At 38.9% G+C, this 18670-nt stretch overlaps 2 protein-coding genes across 4 annotated transcripts in view; one reads left to right on the top strand and one right to left on the bottom strand.

Annotated features, from left to right (window-relative positions):
* The window catches only part of rufy3 (RUN and FYVE domain containing 3), a 24391-nt gene extending 16010 nt beyond the window's left edge, over positions 1-8381 (top strand). For 2 of the 3 annotated variants that reach the window (XM_078251408.1, XM_078251409.1), the window contains exons 10-18: positions 1043-1126; positions 1307-1474; positions 3074-3171; positions 4262-4381; positions 4580-4703; positions 4814-4899; positions 4989-5019; positions 5835-5912; positions 6572-8381. In XM_078251408.1, the coding sequence (XP_078107534.1) occupies positions 1043-1126; positions 1307-1474; positions 3074-3171; positions 4262-4381; positions 4580-4703; positions 4814-4899; positions 4989-5019; positions 5835-5912; positions 6572-6715 (933 nt within the window). In that variant the 3' untranslated portion in view covers positions 6716-8381. Of the gene's footprint in view, positions 1-1042; positions 1127-1306; positions 1475-3073; positions 3172-3342; positions 4088-4261; positions 4382-4579; positions 4704-4813; positions 4900-4988; positions 5020-5834; positions 5913-6571 lie in introns of those variants that run through there. The other variant, XM_078251410.1, reaches the window with a different exon arrangement.
* A 2504-nt stretch (positions 8382-10885) lies between these two features.
* grsf1 (G-rich RNA sequence binding factor 1) lies at positions 10886-17356 on the bottom strand. The gene is made up of 10 exons (XM_078251411.1): positions 17009-17356; positions 16137-16281; positions 15121-15276; positions 14680-14814; positions 13712-13850; positions 12932-13068; positions 12328-12413; positions 12086-12221; positions 11441-11495; positions 10886-11081 (listed from the first exon to the last, which is right to left on the bottom strand). The coding sequence occupies exons 1-10, from the start codon at positions 17210-17212 to the stop codon at positions 11078-11080; spliced, it is 1197 nt and encodes a 398-aa protein (XP_078107537.1). The 5' UTR covers positions 17213-17356; the 3' UTR covers positions 10886-11077.
* Between the last annotated feature and the right edge of the window lie 1314 nt (positions 17357-18670).

The following is an 18670-nucleotide window of genomic DNA, read 5'->3' on the forward strand; positions in this document are numbered from 1 at the left end:
CTGAGAGAGACGACGTAAATGTGACGTGAGCAACGTGTCTGAAAGTTGTAAGTCTTCTGGTAGCTGTGCCAAGAGAAATCTCAATCATTCCCAATCTTGTAGAGACGGAGAGCGTAGGTGTATGTAAGGAGATAAAATAGGCACAGGCTAATTATTACTAACTAAAACGCTAGTTAACATTAGTAATTAAAATTAAACAACTAATGTAAGTCAAAACTGCCTGCTAGCTTCTCCTGTTCTATACGGTAATTCCTCTACTGTACGACAGTAAGTCGCGTGGTTATGACACAATCGTATAAAAACGCCTGCTACGAAGCCATAACGTGAGGTACAAGGTAATGGAGCCTTTTATACATTGTCGTGTTTCTTTAGAAATAAGCAATGGACAAAAAAAGTCTTTAAACGCTTCAGATGTAAAGTTATTCGCTGTCAAAGTGACGTCAAAATGAATGGTAGTCAATGGAATGCTAACGTCGGGTGATCATTTGGTAGCATCAAAATGGCGCCATAGGAGGTTCGCGTTCTGAAGCGAAGCTTACCCCCTTGCTCCCAACAAGGATGGAACAGAAGTGAGATGTCTCGCTCTGTAGCTAAAACAGAGAGCTCAACACACAGGGTGAAAAGAGGAGCTGCAGCAATGTGCAGTACAACAAACATATGGTGTTTTGGGCGCCCAGATAGCTCAGTTGGTAGAGCGGGCGCCCATATATAGAGGTTTACTCCTCAACGTAGCGGGCCTGGGTTCGACTCTGACCTGCGGCCCTTTGCTGCATGTCATTCCCCCAGGGTGTTTTTTGAAAATTAAACCATGTATACCTATTATGGTACAACCTCTAAATACAATTATGAACCTGAAAATGAGCATAATATGAGCACTTTAAGTAAGTCCAGTTGCCCTAGATCTTTAACCTTCCCTGGATTTTTATGATTTATCTATTCTCAAAGGCAACTCATGGTTGGCTTTCAAGTTAAATATTTGTAAAATATACAGTATTTGCGATGAAAATAAAAAAAAAATCTTGTTTGTTTTACTGTTTTTCAGCCATCAAGAAGCGACTCGGCAGCAAACGGACAAGCACTGGGTGAAACACGCAAGCAGCTCAAAGAGGAAACTTTGCTGCGATTGGTGCGTTTCAGCTCTTAATGCTCTTAGTCTCTTATGTTTAGATGTGTATAGTGTCATGAAATTCTCAGAGATGTTATCACAATTCGTGTGTGCTTAAATTATAAAGGTAGAATCCCAGGAAACAATATTGGCCTTCGGTTGTGAAGAGTGTATCTGAAGTTGGAGCTGATCTCTGTGCAGGATGTGGAGAAGGAGTTGGAGGTGCAGATTGGAATGAAGCAGGAGATGGAGCTGTCCATGAAGATGCTGGAGAAAGACATCTGTGAGAAGCAGGACGCTCTGGTGGAGCTCCGACAGCAGCTGGAAGACCTCCGTGTCATCAACCAACAGCTTAGCCACAAGTCACAGGTAAGGCTGCATTTGGGATCCTTAGTGCCCTAATTTAACGATCTAAGAGCACGGTGTGAAGCGCAGGTGCGTTTAGGGCGTGTCCAAATCCACTTTTGCTAGTTTGACGGCGGGAAAAAAGGGTCCGTGCGTAGGGCGCATGGTTCAAAAGGGTTGTACTTAGTGTCTTCATTAATTCATAGGTGTGTTTTGGGCGTGTCATCTCCCATTCCCTATAAAAGCCAGGCGCGTTTGGACCTTGGCGCATTGTTATTTTGATGGCGGATTTGCACCGTAATATTTGTATTTGTAATCTTTTGGTTTGTGTGCTGCTGCGTGTGTGTGTGTATGTGTGTGTGTGCGCGCGTGCGTGTGTGCGTGCGCGTGTGTGTGTGTGTGTGTGTGTGTGTTAAGGCAGTTACACACCAACCAGACGGCCGACCGTCGGCAGAAAAGGCAGTTGGACTGATCAGTCTCCCCGAGTTGGTCAAAAAAGTGCCTCAGAACACACCAAAGCACCGAGACATAATATGTCTCCATAACAGCAGGTGACGCTAATCTGTATTGTCGCCCAAAAAATGAAAACCGGCAGCTGATTGGATGAACGCGTTACATAGGTTTGGCTACTGCTTCCGGATTTGGGATTTTTCAACCCGCCATTACTGGTGACTCTTTCAGAACACAATCTCATATTGTACTAAAATAGTTGAAACGTGTTTCTGAAAACATTTTAAGCAAGAATTAGGCCATGCAGTTGTTGAATCTGTCTTCATTTCAGATTGACAAAGGTCAGTTTAAAAGATTTTCGTCAGATTTTGAGAGGATTAGTCACGCACATCCCGCTTGCCATTTCCGGGTGAGTCCCGACCGCCCTGTCTCCGACTGAGCATGTCAGGTCGGCCAAAATGAAGGCAGACAGCTCCTCCAACGGACGACGGCACGGAACACACAACAAACAGACTCGAGTCACTGACCTCGCCAGACTGTCCAACGGCCGATTATCGGCCCAGTGTGTAACTGCCATAACAAGCATAGTGTGCGCGCGCTCTGCACAAGCCTAGGCGCATTTTACTAATTTGCTGTTAAAATAACAATGAAATGCTGCGCTATTGACTTTAGACCAGGTTTTTGTTGGTCAATGGCGCGATCACTTCCCGCTGCCTCAAGATAGCAATCCGCCAAGAATTCACCTGAACACACCTCCCTGCCACGGACTGAGCCTACATGGGGCGCACGCTCTACCAGGTGAGCTAGAGCTCGCCCCGAAAAACCAGATACACCCCAACATACTTTTTTATTCAAGTTTTATTCAAGTTTTTATTCAAGACGTTAAAGTGCTCTAACTGTCAGTCATCTAACATTGTCTACAGGGAAATATAATATAGTATAATATACGTTTGTATAATAACTTCCAGAACCAGCAGCGCCCACTTCACAGCGTTGTTGTAGTTAAAGTCTAAAACCAAACCAAACTGAATTCAAACTCAATAAAAGTGAATGCATTTGCAGACACATCACTGAAAAAAGAAGCACCAAACTCCAGTTTAATCTTTTTTACAAGACAGACAACATGTACCGAGTCATTGATTCCAGTTGTCTAACATGGCTCATCCTTTTCAGAGTGCAGACGCCGGCTCTAAACAGAAGAGTGAAGCCATCGCTCGCCTGGAGGAGAAAATCAACCAGATGACAGGGACCGTAAAACAGATGGAGACCAGGTGAGGACAGCCACGATTGGTATTCTCAATAGTTATTATTACAGTAGATAGTTTTTCCTCACTGAATGACTTGCCTACAAAAAAAACATCTTATTGTCCTGTTTTGTCATTTTTCTCCCTTCCACTTTCATTGTTTTTCATTACCATTACTTGTTTTAATCCTTCAATCAGTGAGAAGCATGTGGTGAAGCAGGCCAGAAACCTGAACTCAGCAGCAGGGAAGCTGCTGCAGCTGCAGCAGTAGTAGTAGCACCCCGCTTTCATAACCGAATACAAACATACAACCCCGCCTAATATAGAAGTAACCAAACTAGGATGTTATCTTTTCTGTACGATGCTCCTTTTGTTGTTGAAAATAAAAACCCGTTTTACCACAACCTCCTGCAGCGGCTCTCCAGCATCAGCTTTGAGTAGTGTGGACTGAATGGATCCTTTTAGCAGCCCTTAATCCTTGTGTTCTCTGACAGACATCAGATTTATACTTTCATTTGGAAGGCATTCCTTAAAAAAAATACCGCATTAATGCTTTTTTGGCAAAGGTAAGACGAGAAGATGGCATGGTGTCTGAAAGTCCACTGTGAACACAGTTTTAAGATTTGACGGACTGACAATTTAATGTGCTGACGAACACGTCCTGGATATTAGGGAGGTGGTGGACTTGCTGTAATGTTATTCCAAAGAATAAGACCACTACCACAGAGTGAACTGATGTTTAGGGGCTGATATCCAATGTTGTCATTTGGTGATCCACGTTCAAGTGTAGAAGGCCAGGACAGGAGCAAGATAAAGTAAGAAGAAAAGGGCAAAATTAATTTATACATTTTGAACTGTATGTAAACATAACATTGGTGTAAACTGTAGTAATCATTAGGCTAATAAAACAATAAACAAACCGCCTGCTTCATCTTTTTTGGCTAAAGTTTCCCTGTTGTCCTCTTTGGGTTTTCAGTCCCCAGTCAACTCTTCATTGTTTGTGTTTTTTTTGTTTTGTTTTTTTTTGTTTTTTTTTAACGTTTAATTTCCAACCATGTTTCTTTTCGTCAAATTTCATTTTACCATACGTTTATGTAACACCCCCTCCCCTAACCAGATGCAAACAGGCTGAGGGACAGAGGGATTTGGCTTTGGAGGCCAACCGACTCTTCAAACAGGAGTTTGGGGACAAAATCGAGAGTCTGCAGGTGGAGGTAGAGCAGCTGAGGAAACACAGGTAATGTCTGAGGGAATGGTAATGGGAAGGTAAACTTTATAAGTGATGGTATTGTTTGTTTATGGTAATTATAAATCCTGCTGCATGTGGCATACATTTTAGTTTTTCTGTATTTATTATTTGTCAGATCATTTGAATTCTGCCTTTTTGTTTTTTCTTTCAACTTGTGTTCACTGCATTGTGTTTGTCTTGTTTCAGGTCTAATCTGGAGCTGGAGCTGAGAAAAGAGCGAGAGCGAAGGAGTGAGCATCATCTCGACGCTGCGTCCGTGCACTCCAGTACTCTTCGGAAGGAGAGGAGACTCCCGCAGAACATACCAAAAGTAAACCTGTGGTCATGAATGTACAAAATCAAAGGTGAAGTTAAAGCCTTGATACATCTGTCTACTTTGTCCTTGTATAATGTGTGTGTGTGTGTGTGTGTGACCAACAGCGTCCCCCAGAATCCCCATCAGTCAAAAGGGAGACTGACCAGTTACACACAGCAGCGGAGGACCAAACAAGTCTGAGCTCCAGCTTGTAAGTAGTTTTAAGAATGACAGCTTTTAGAAAAAATATAATTATTTGAGGAAATGTTATTTCTTATTATTTATCTCCTCCTTTTTAAGGTCCTCACGGTCACACCATGAGGACGAACAGGTGAGCTCTAAGATGCACTAAAGAAAATGTTTCATTATCTTAACATAGATCTGTTTATGATTGGGGTTTTATTGCAGTAAAATAAAAAAAAATAAAAAGGAAATTATGTAAGAACAAACACTTTCAATCCAAGTAATTATTATCCAAGTATTGAAAAAAATAATCTTTTCACTTATATCATTGTCATTAAAAGTGCAGTAGGTAAGCCTTATAAAACTAACTTTCTGTCATATTTGCTGAAACTGACCCTATGTTCCAGTACAACTACATGAAGCAGGTCATTTAAAAAAACAAAAACAAATCCAGCTCTTCTGGCAGCACCTACAGCCTGTAGTGCGATTTGCAAAAATCCACCGCTCCCTGTTCAGATGCACCAATCAGGGCCGGGGGGGGGTGTCTAACTGCGTGTCAATTACTGCTCATGCACACGCATTTCATAGCGTCCTCCCCTCCCCCTTCCCCGCGCACGAGCTGCAGATAGGTTTCCTCCCCTTCCCCCCTCCTCTTCACACGCACTCTATCGTGCACATCTCTCCCTTGTAGGGGGGAGGGGCTTAGGAGTTTTGGGCTTTAGTGGAAAGGGGGAAGGGACTGAGAAGTTGTCGATGTTCAAATGTTTTGGCTAAGTCCTGGATCTTCCCAATCCTACCTGCAGCACCTTTAATGCAGTTAAGTTTGTACTATAAAGATGAAAACAAAAACTGAAGTAACAGCTCTAACAGTCAACTAGCATTGTAGTACTAGTGTTGAATATTGGATATTACGAAAATCCCATAATATAATTAACGTCATATTATGAAATTGATTTTCTGCAGGACGAGTCCTCCATGGAGATCAGTCAGCCTTCCATCTGTACGATGTGTGAGCAGGACAACTCCCTCCTGAAGACGAAGGTATGAGGATGGAAGATAATTCTAAACTTCTTGTTTATAAAAGCTTCTAGCGGCCCAGTCTTTGCATGTTTTTAAAGGAACTGACAACCAATGATCAAATGAAATGTTTAAAATGAGATTTTTAGATAAAGTATGTTTGGTTTGGTGACATTGCACTCCTCCATGATGGACTGTTAAATCAATTTTTATTAGTCACTCCACCACTTTGGTCCGAACTGGATTGTCTCAACAACTGTTGGATGGATTGCCATGCAATTTAGGGCAGACGTTCTTGTCGTCTTCAGGATGAAATCTTCATTTCATCTTTGGTGATCCCCTCCCCTCCCCCTTTCATCTAATGCCATCGTCGGGTCAACATTTCCCGTAGTTAAAAATGTTCACTTTGTCAAAATGAAAGTAAAATGTCAGATTGTGTATTGGACCTTTTTAGTTCAGGGGAAACAGCCAAAGTGCTGGGAGAGTTATTGAAATGTTGGTTGCTGAATTGGTTGAAGTGACGAGTAACTTAGGTCATGATTTCACTGAAAGACTTAATGGAGTCACATTTTGCTCGAGAATGTCATTAGACTGCGAGGGAAAGACTCAGCCAGCGTCCTTGGATTTAAGCAACCTTCATTTTCTGTGTTCTAATCCTTTCTTTTTTTTCTTCCTGTCTCTAGAAACAGTGTAAGAACTGCAACGGCATTTTCTGTGACAGCTGCGTGTCCAACGAGCTGCCGTTACCTTCCTCCATTCTCCCAGAGACTGTGTGTACCGCCTGCTTCTCTCAGTTACTCCAACAATACGCTTCGACACCAACATGAAACAACTCTGCATTTTACTACAAGACATGACGATCAGACACCTGGAAACCAGAGGCATTCATTTGTAAAACTGGCACTGCAAAAATGCACTTTTTGACTTTGTGACTCGAGACATTATGAAAGGTCTGATGGAGTCCGATTCAGATCAGATTAAGTTAGCAGTGTCCAAACATGTGCCACTAAGAGCTGATTGAATTCAGGTTTTCATTTTTCAAATACTGGTTTGGCCATAATTCTTCCTTTCTGGCTGAAAGTGTGTGTTGAGCTGCTGTGGTATTTCTGAAAACCTGCACTCAAAAAGATGTAAAATGGCACCTGGATGGAGATTACTGATATAAAAAGACAACTTGAATCATCTCATGCATTAAAAAAAAAACAGACTTTCCACAATGATTATTGATTAAAAGGCCACCTGACGATATATATTTTATATAATTTAGTTTTAACCGATGGGGAAAAGGAAAAACTGGACTTGTTTTTTGTTTGTGTAAGCCACAACTGTGCTCCATTACAACACAGCTGTTAATCATATACAGATCAGTATGTGATGTATCATTTTACTTAGATGAAGCATGAATTTTATGATTCAGGCTGATGCTGACAAAATAATAGTAAAGTAATAAACTCAGTCTAATGAGTTAAAAAAAAAAAGACCAGAAAAATACTAATATTTAAGTTCTATGACAATGTTATAATAACCAGAATCCTAGACTGCTAGACTACATCTAGTCTCTTATCATGATATCAATATTTGATGGACATATCATCCGGCTTTGGTGTTGAGACTGTAGAAGAGAGTTGATTTTGCTGTTCGACATTTTGGGCAGTGCGCTTATTCTGTCTTGCGGAAAGTTAGATGAGACGATTGATATCACTCTCAAGTCCGTCCGTTTAGTGTCAAGCTACAGCCAGCAACTGTTTAGCTTAGCTTAGCACAAAGACTGGAAACGAGAGGAACTTATTCGCTCGTTAACATGTCATATCTTGTTTAATCTGTACAAAAACAGACAAAGTGTACTATTTCTTGGGTTAATTATTGAGCTTTAGAGGTGCTGCTAGGTCGATTGTTTTACCTTTTGAATAAGCCAGATAGTCTTTATGCTAAGCTAACTGGCTGCAGCTTCACATTTATCGTACAGACATATAGAGTGGTATTGCGCTCAGCAAAATAAATAAACGCAAAAAAGTGTATGTCCCAAAATGTCAGATTATTCCTTAAGTTTACAAAGATGAATATTCTCTATTAAATCATTCTTTACTGTTGCTGTTGTGTTCTATATAAGTTAGAAGTGGCATTAACAAAATGGGTAAAAAAATCATCTCCTGTTGACAAGGAATATTTTGTCAAATCAGAGTCTATTTGATCTCAAACAGTGCAGCCGTTAAAATCAGAAAACCCAGCTTTTATAGGTATTTAGATTCTAGTCTTTTCTCTGGATAATCAAACTTTTTTCCGAATGTCTTCAAATATTACTGCACTTTTAGAATGCATGGCTCTCTGCCTGACTGGTTTGAAGTGGGCATATCGGCTGTTTTTATGTTTTGTTGATTTACATGAAGAATAATTAGAAGCTCAGTAAAACCAGTTTAGTCATTCTTGTTGAAACTAACGAACACGTGAGATGGAAATGCTTCTTAGATCAACAATAAACTTTTATTAATTTTACCGGTGGTATTGAATTATTTTGTATATAGAAACATATTTTTGCAGATAAAAAAAATACTCTTCAGTACAAGTGGATAGCGATTAACATAAGTGCTTAAAATAAGGCTTTTTTTTTTTTTTTTTTTTTTTTTTTTAAAAGCACTTCATAAAATGTGTCCCTGTAATTAGTTTTACCATTCAACGCAACCTTTTTATATTTCATAGAAACACACCACTCACTTTTAAAGCTAGTTTATGTATAGCATAACTTGGTGTTAACGGAAGGCTTGTATCATGTGGACGCGCTGACAGTTTTGTTGTTATTACTTAGAATTCCTCATGGGGGCGACAGAAACTACGCACTATATCTTTAATTAAACACTTTATTCTCCTGTTACAACTGGTGAACAAGTAAGTAATCCATCATGATACTAAAGACAATTCAAAACATCTTAAATTTGAAGCTTTTTGAAGAGATTGGATTGGCTCATAAGTAGGGCTGGGCGATATGGAGAAAATCAGATATCGCGATATTCTTGTCCTAAAAGCTCGATGGCGATATTGTGGCGTTATTGTAGGGTTGACAATTGGTGCTTTAACAAAATATCTTCACAATGAGATTTAAGATAAATAATCTTCAGTAATGTAGATATAATGACTAAGTGGGTAAAGGTAAAAATAATAGAAGAGCTAGAACAGTCTAGTAACACAGAAAATGACATCACTTTACTGTAATGCAGCCTTTAAAGGTCCTATGACATGCTGCTTTTTGGATGCTTTTATATAGGCCTTAGTGGTCCCCTAAAACTGTATCTGAAGTCTCTTTTATATACACCTTAGTGGTCCCCTAATACTGTATCTGAAGTCTCTTTTATATAGGTCTTAGTGGTCCCCTAAAACTGTATCTGAAGTCTCTTTCCCAAAATTCAGCCTTGGTGCAGAATTTCAGCCACTAGAGCCAGTTCCACAATGAGCTTTACTTAGGATGTGCCATTTCTGTGTCTGTAGCTTTAAATGCTATTGAGGAGGAGAGAGGGGGGGCAAGGTGGAGGGTGGGGGTGTGGCCTTGACCAATTGTCATGCTTTGCTTGTTTTCAAGCCATGATGTCTCTCTTTCTCATGGGTGGGCCAAATTCTCTGGGCGGGCAAAGCAGAGAAAGGGGAGGTAACCTTCCTCCTTATGACATCATAAGGGGGGAGATTCCAGATTGGCCCATCTGAGCTTTCATTTTCTCAAAGGCAGAGCAGGATACCCAGGGCTTGGTTTACACCTATCGCCATTTCTAGCCACTGGGGGACCATAGGCAGGCTGGGGGAACTCATAGTAATGTTAAAAAACCTCATAAAGTGAAATGTTCATGCCATGGAACCTTTAAAACCAGGAAAAGACAACACTTAAGCCATTAACGATATTACGATTTCCAAAATCTAAGACGATATCTAGCCTCATATCACGATATCAATATAATATCGATATATTGCCCAGCCCTAGTTCCAAGGTCAGCTAATAGAGTGTAACAGGTAAAAAAAAAATGTGAAGGTAGGTCTGGCAATGCTGGACTAATCTGTCAGTAAACCCTAACAATCATTCTGTACATGGTCGTTTTAATTGACTTAAATGTAAAAGCTAAACTGTTTGGTTCAGATGTTTCTCAAATGCTAAATATGTTAAACAATGACGTGAAGCCTGTATGCAATCTTTAGTTTGGTTAATAGCTTAATGGAAATGATACTGTAATATCTGGTTTTGGGTGAAAATGTCCACACTTTTGCATACATTTACAATATTTATATTTACATGAATTACTTAAATTTAGTTTCATTTTTACTCTCAAGCTACATTTATTAGGGGTGGGAATCACCAGAGGCCTCACGATACGATATCATCACGATACTTATGTCTCGATACAATATTATTACGATTTTAAATATATTGCAATATTTATAATTTATTACCATTTTTCCCAATTTCAAATGATGTCCCCAAAAGGAAACTTTGTCAACATCTGTTTTATCTAAAAAGATAAATTTCTCTGTTTGTTCATCTCACTTTAATTTTATTACTACAAAATGGGATTGTCAAGCAGACAAACGCATATATAATAGATCAATACTTGGTGTCTGTGTATCAATACAGTATTGCCACAGAAAATATCACGATACTATGCTGATTTCTTTCCCCAACCCCTAAATTTCAAATGTTGATTCTTCTAATTTTTGAAACTCCCAACTTGAGACACAGCAGGTCCTCCTTCAACATACAGCATATTAAGCCTGTATCATCACCAACAATATCTAATACAACTCATCTAAATAGCACAAGTTCTTTTCTTATGTCATTAACATGTCAAAACATTTGAAAAAAATCTCTAAATTTAACATGAGACATAATGTCTTGACTCTTATTTACCTCTCATCTCCACATTATCTGCTGATTTAGAGGATTCTTCTCTTTGTTGGCCTCAAGTAAGAGAAAGCTGCATTTTGTGCCATATTTGAACATTTGTAACCTTTACAAAAATGACTCAGTAGAATACACATTTTATTATAATTAGTCTATGTTGATCTCAAACTGTAATTAACTCCCTTTTGTTGGAAAGAGACAAGACAGTTTTCTTTTGACACGAGAAATGTTTATTATTTGATGTCCAAGTCAGGCTGGAAAATAAAGACAATAGTCCTGTGCATGTGTGTGTCTGGCATCTGTGTGTCTGCATTCACCTGCAGGAGACAATACCACATGTTAAATCACATCTGGGGTTAAAAATTAACAGCAATGTTTGTTGCAGAAGGTAAAACCAGTAAATTAAAATTGAAATATATCAAAATACACTTTTACAAAAGGAAATGAACACTGTAATTGTGTGTATGTGGCATTCTTTGTTCCATTAAAAGCTGGAAATTCCCAGTTGGTGGGTTGTAATTACAGCTTCTGTGTTACAGTGATCCAGTTTAGAGAAACCGGCACACCCACTAAATTGTACAATTCTGTCTCGTTCATATCTTCCCTAAAAAATGTGAATTAGAAATATAAAAATGTAGTATTTTTCTGTCAAGAAGCTTGAGCTTCCAACTCTCACCTCCTTCCATCAGAGTCTGGGGCAGAGTTCAGGAATAACTCGATGTATCTTTCTCCTACAAATTAGAGAAAGTTCAAAAGTTCAGTTAAGCTCTCGCAGATGTTTTTATATATATATATATTTAACATATTTAACATATTTAATATATATAACATATGTCATTACAGACCAGAAAGGGATTATGCTGACATTAAATCCCATTGCATTTAACGTGCTTTAACCATTTAAATACATCAAACGTGATTTTACTTCTTATCCGATTTTCACTACTCCTGTGAAGAATATTTAGGTTTTAATAGTGATGATCGCTGGGTTTTGACCGTTTATTTTCCTCATGTTGTTGTGGCAGCTATAGACAAACTGCCATCCAATTTTGGATCATTCAGAGTTGTAGAGAAAAAGGCTACATAAATACATTCTGAACAATTATAGTAAACATCTGACAGTTCACACTCAGTTTTATTTAAACATGAGAAACAGTTTATACTCAAACAACTGATCTAATTCTTATTTGAATATTAAAGAAATATAGATTAATGTGCGAAGAAGTTAGGACCTATCTATCTATCTATCTATCTATCTACTGTATGTATGTATGTATCTATCTATCTATCTATCGTCTTAAATGCTCTCCATCAGTCTCACCTATGTACTGTCTGTCTCTGGACATGGCGGTCAAGGCATCTTGGTGGCAGCTGAAGTAAACGTTGGCTTCTCCGCTCAGCCTCCCTTCAGGACCGCATTCAATCAGGATCTTCGACACAATTAGGGGAGAGAAAAACTGCAAGAGAAAAACAAATGCATACAACATAAAATGATGTACTTAGTGACCTCTAATGCAACAACACAACCAGCTTCAACTTGTCAACATTATTTGGATGTTTTACCTTAACAATGTCTTCTCCGGACACCTGGAAAGGAAGTCCTCTCATGTGGATGTAGTGAAACGACGAGGCCGAGCTCTGAGCGGATTCTTATGGAGCAGAATCGCAAGTTTACACCACGATAAACAAAACAAAAACTAAGAATGTGTGCACAAAGAGCAAAACGTTTAGTTACATAAAGATCTCACTGCAATTTTCACACTTTGCTAAGTCATACAGTGGGCCTAATTGGACCCTTTGGCGGGCCGGTTCTGGCCCAAGGGCCATATGTTTGACATCCCTCATCTAATCGGTTCATCCTTGAGTCTAAGTGGATATTTGTGCCAAATTTGAAGCAATTCCTTCAAGGGGGTTCTTGGTCAGGTGTTCTATCGTGTTCACAAGAATGGGACAGACAGATGTACGGATGGACAACCTGAAAGCATAATGCCTCCGGCCGCGACTGTCATGGAGACATAAAAACGGGGAGAAAGATTAAATGGAGGTGCTGATTATGCACCAAAGTCCCTCTAATGAAAGTACAACAATTGATCATTGTTTTTTTAAATGCTGTGTTATTTGAGGGGAAACTAAAAACTCAGTGTAATGAGCCCTAAAAGCCCCTTACCAGTTCTGGTCTGTGAGGCAGAGACATTGCTCCTGTTCGCGGACTGTGCTGTGCTGGTGTGATGAGAAGTTGAACTCGTCCTCTTCTTCCAACTAGAACTAATCTGGTCACTTCTGCTGGGAAACACCTCGATGTATCTGCGAAACCAAAACGGTTCATTTTCATTCAACCTTTATTTATACTCGAGGGACCATTGAGGGGCAGCCCTCATTTTCGATGACATCGAGTCAGAAAACAACACAGAAAAGGAAGCAACACTAAGAACATGGAAAGACACTTTTCCGAAATGGAAAAACAATTTCATAAACAGATCAGGACAACCAGGATGCAGAAGAAATACCACTAAGTTTGGAGGTCCAAAATAAGATTTCTAAAATGTCTAAAAGCTACAAAGTGAGTTCATTTTAAGAAAGTATTTGTTGGTATTTGAACGATCAACTTTAGATTAAAGGGGCTGTACTCGAAATACAGAAAAAAAAACGCGGTCTGGGATTGCCTCAACACAACTCTCACAGACCGCTCCCCATTACGTGAAATACAGACGTTTTTTCGCGGCCGTAGCGGCTATCAAAACAAAGAACAGAAAAGCGTGGATTACAACACACACAGAGGGAGTGACTTCCTTCTCCGCTCTCCATTACTCCCCTATATCTTTACATATAGCAAATATCTGTTTGCTCCTATATTAATGTTCTGAATGTCGAGTATAACCCCTTTAACATTTGACACAGGATTGTAACGTCGGTACAGGCCTTAATGTGAGCATGTGCAGCCTCCTACCTATTTCCGATGACTTTTCTGTCTCTCTGCAGAGCTTCATTGGCTGCTTCTTGAGAGGAAAATTGCACAAAGGCCTCTCCAGAGTTTCTGCCTTTTCGGTCTGTGACAACGGTGATCCCATTCTCCACTATATCCAAACCTGAAATAAACAACAAGATAATGAATTTTACTTTTGTCATTACACAGTTAGAGAAGCGAGCTTGGGACCGGGAGGTCTGCGGTTCAATCCCCAGACCGGCAGGATCAAATCTGGGTGGGGAAAGTGAAAGAGCAGCGCTTGTCCCTCCCTCATTACCACCACTGAGGTGCTCTTGAGCAAGGCCCTTAACCCCAACCGCTCCAGTGGAGCTGCTCAGTGGCCAGCAGATCAGACTGTGGTTGTACTGGGCAGCTTCCAGGTATGAATGTGTAACTGTGTGAATGTGACAGGTCGTCGTTGCAAATGAGAAGTTGTTCTCAATCGACTTACCTGGATAAATAAAAAAAAATAAAAAAAGGTTAAACAAAAAATATTCTTTTTTTAAGTTTTTGTTTTTGAATCCTGTGTCCCATCAAAATTCCTTTTCTTTCTCTTTTTGTAAAATATTTCTTATAAACTCATCCTCCACTCAGGCACATATAGATTCATTTAACCCAATCAAATGTAGTTCAGGGCAACCAGGTAACCTCTCCAGTCATGTAAAACTACATTGGACTTTGTGTATTTGTGTGTTGTAGTAGCAATATCTTAGATTGGAGCCGGTGTTTGGTTGTCAGTTGGCAAAAACCTTCTCCTGCCTATTTTTCGAGTGATAAAAAAACAAAAACAAAAAAAATTCCACTTTAAATTATACAGGCTACAAATTATTCACTTTTACAAATATGTTTCATTATGGAAGCAAAAGATGGTCATTTCACTGAGGCTTTGAACACAGTGCAGTGGCATAGACCCAGTGTGTCCAGTAAATGTGGAGGTGGGAGAAGTTCACCTGAAAAAAACTGGACGATGTCGGCCTCGGTGGAGGAGAAAGGGAGACCTCTGAGCCGCACCACCCCGTTTTCAGCTGGAGCCTGGACGGCTTTCTTCAGGATGGCTTCAGCGTCACTGTTCGTTACTTCATACACTGCAAAAACACACATGAGCATCTGTTTTTATCATTTAAATGGCTATGTTTTGCCTTAATTACAGTACAGTATTATTTTGTTAATGATGATGATGTTAATTATGGCTCTGTCTTATTCAAATGTCCCAGTAAGCAATGACAGTATGACAGTGAGTCAGCATGAATAACAAGCAGGACCCTGAAACTCAAGAAGCTAAAATGAAACCATCATTTCATCATTTAATCCTGGGATTTTCCTGCTATGCCGCGTCAATATGTCCAATCGGCATCTGGATTTCGACCAGCTTGGGAGACAAAGAGACGAACCTTCAACATATCGTGGACCGAGGTAGTGTCGGTGCTTCTCCAGAGCTTTGCTGACGTCCTCCTCGTGCTCCATCTCGATGAAGGCTTGTCCCGCTGACCTCCCCAGCCTGTCCACGGTGAAATGGATCCCCTTTACCCCGTCACGGATCCTACACTCTGAAGCACAATAACAATACCTTAATCTTAATCTTAAACCTTAATCTACAATCTTAATATGTAACTGCTATCATTAGTTACTTATACTGACAGCTGTCTAAGTTTTTCTGTCTGTTTGCTTTTTTTTAGGTTGGACAATCAGGACAGCAAACGTAATAATTTCATATTCACAATACAGTCTGCATGGAGTGCTGCTCGGGTGTGTAGAAATTGTCCTTCTGGTGCTCTTCAGTTTGGGGATCCTGCTAGTTTAAAAAGGTTGTAGGAATCTGAGGCACTTGAGAGGGTTGAAAAAAGCCTTTAATATCTTCTTGGCTATGAAAAAGCCTTTAATATCTTCTTGGCTATGAAAAAGCCTTTAATATCTTCTTGGCTATAAAATCATTAAAATATGCCAATGTTTGGCATGGTATGTTTGAATGACTTTATAGCCAAGAAGATGTTGAAGGCTTTTTAAACGTTACTCTCTCGAGTGCCCTCGGATTCCTTCCACCTTTTTAATCTAGTAATACTTTCATAGTATAGTGCACAATAAAGCTTTCCACATAAGACACATAGTTTTGGCATTGATTTAGTGATTAAAGAGTTATGTTTTAACAGCTGGACAATGAGCTTTCCTGTCAAAATCATTAACATAAAGTGACAAATTATGAACAATAAACTTCACTAAAAAATAAAACCTAAATCCTTAAATTTAAACTGAATAAAAACACAAATTTAACCTGCGAAAAATAAGCATAAAAAAAGCCATGAACAAAAGAGCCAACACACACCCCCAATACTGATGTATATGTGATAAGCAAATATAACTAGAGGTGTGAGGTGTCTCTCACTGACTTTTCCCAGATCCAAACTCTCACCTGGGAAGAACTGCAGGAGGTCCTGAGCCGAGCACAACCAGGGGAGACCTTTCACCTGCACGATGTATACCTCCTTCTTCTCTGATTCTGGGTCAGACTGATAGGCCGGCAGTGGTGGGTAATCATCTTCACAAGGTTCTCCTGCCTGGAAGACAAGATGGAAAATAGGATTATTTAGCCACAAATTCTATTGTACGTCATTGGCTGTTTAACTGGAATCACCTGTAAAAGTGTTGCCGTTAATGGATCAAGGAACCATTTTTTAATCAACAGTTAAGTATTATTCCGTTTTTTTCTGATTTAATCCAGTGGTGGAAAGTAAGTAAGTAAGTAAGTAAGTAAGTAAGTAAGTACATTTACTCATGTACTGTACTTAACTTAGTATTTCCATTATATGCTACTTTAGATTTGCAATCTACTACATTTCAGAGGGAAGTATTGTACTTTTTACTTGACTACATTTATCTGATATTAGTTACTAGTTAGATAATTAATACATACTAAACAAATAAAAGTATATAACGTGTATAAAAGTAGTAGTAGTAGTAGTAGTTAAATCAGCTCCACCTTTACTAGCTGCAATATGAAGATGTAACTTACACATTACGCATGAACGAATCATTATCATACAATAATATATTATTCTAAAATGCATAACGTTAATGAGTACTTTTACTTTTGGCAACGTTACTTTAAGTATATTTTGATGATAATAGTCTGTACTTTTACAAAATGCAGAATTTTTACTTGTAGCGTAGTAAGTAAAATAGTAACTTACTAGTAGAAGTATAACGTTAAAGCAGCATAAAAAGGATATACGAACTTAACAGTAATCAGTCACTAACGTTACCAGCCCTCTGTATGGGACTAACCTTGGTACAGAAGCGGTACCGGCTGGTTATCACTGCGGACTGCAGTTGACAGACTGCCCGTGTTCTTGATGTCCATGTCGGCTGCTGAAGAAACCCGCACAACACGCTGCTGCATCTTGTTTTGATACCTGTCGGTAACGTTACCTTTCTTACTGCGACACACCGCTGAAGTAAAAACAACAGATATTTACTGTTACTGGACATGTTAGCCGAGCCTAGCCGAGCCTAACCGAGCCGAGTTTATTTAGCTAGTTAGTTTAGTTAGCTACCGGCTCAATATGGGGTTATAGGAAGCTAAACTGACTCACGTGGGTCAGTCAAGGGCAGCGCTGAAGTCTTTTAACGGAGCTAACAAGCTAACGGCTAAACACTTTTGACTTCCGGTTAACCTATCACAACAAAAGCCGAATCATGACCATTTCAAAATATATTTTGATCACCTCAGAGCTCATGATTTCTATGAACTATTGTATTTATATTTATAATACTACTACTACCACTACCACCTTTTTAAATGAGGTGACATTAAAACAAACACATATTACACTTTATTGTTATAATAATTAATACATGTTCACAAAACAAAAACAGAAAAGAAGAAAACTAAATAATAATTAAAACATTTTTTTTAAACCTAAAAGTAAAAAAAAAAGTATATATACTGTAAACCAATATTTAAGGTGTGCAATTTGTTAATTAACATACAACCAGTTTAGAAGCCATTTAATGCTAACCCCGAAAAATCTATTAAATTCTAAATGTTGTAGATTGTATTAGTATTATTAATGTGTGTCTTTTTTATTCATTTATTTTTATTCTTTTTGTGTTGTCTTTTCTTCTGTTTTGTTTTCCTCACAGTGCTGTAGAGCACTTTGGATCAACTGTATAAAGTGCTATATAAATAAGGTTGACTTGAGTTAATCTGTCCACAACAGAAACACTGGCATAATTTAAAAATGTTAAAAGAAACGATCTGCCTGCCTACTAAGATTCTCACATTTCCATTGTTTTTAACAACATTTGAAAAACGGCTGTAATAATAATATGCATTTAACATCCCGATCAAATGTAACCTATTCGGGACATTTTAAACTTCCTTGATTTTGCAATGACTTCATTTTAATTAGTAGGCTGTATAGGAAGAGGTGCTGCCGCCACTAACTCCTGTAAACTTGACAACGTCTCACGTCTTCTCCTTCAAGAACTTCCTCTCTCTTACTCTGCTCTTGTTAATGTTTCATGTACACTGCCACCTAGAGGTGAGGATGCCATAAATTCCTCTGTCTCGTAACAGTGACATGATTTTAATTTCTCCAGTCTGAGATTCTGCTTCAGGTTTTGATGCAGCTGCAGCACGAAATATGTTCATCATGAAAAATGATGAATCATATTTAAGAAGCTGGTACTTAATACACTAATTGTTTCAGCTCTAATGGGCTTTTTTTCATCTTCAAACACAAAATCTCTGACCTCTTTCATTCCTGTAAAATCCCTGCCAATGACAACTTTTTCTCTTTTATTTAAAGAAAATTCTTTCTTATTTTATTTTATTTATTTGATTAAGTTTGCCTCGATGATAAAAGGATATTTCTTGTTTTCTGGAGGACATAAACTGAAAATGTAGTCTAAAATGGGATGGTGAAAAGGACCATTCAGTTTTGT

The sequence above is a fragment of the Sander vitreus genome, chromosome 5 (genome assembly GCF_031162955.1).
Source record: "Sander vitreus isolate 19-12246 chromosome 5, sanVit1, whole genome shotgun sequence".
NCBI classification, from domain to species: Eukaryota; Metazoa; Chordata; class Actinopteri; order Perciformes; family Percidae; genus Sander; species Sander vitreus.

Coding starts and splice junctions, on each gene's coding strand:
- grsf1 (XM_078251411.1), bottom strand. CDS start 17,212: ATGTCCAGTAACAGTAAATATCTGTTGTTTTTACTTCAGCGGTGTGTC. Junction 15,277..16,136: donor CCTCCTGCAGTTCTTCCCAG/GTGAGAGTTTGG, acceptor ATTGTGCTTCAG/AGTGTAGGATCCGTGACGGG. Junction 12,222..12,327: donor CCGGAGAAGACATTGTTAAG/GTAAAACATCCA, acceptor TTTCTCTTGCAG/TTTTTCTCTCCCCTAATTGT.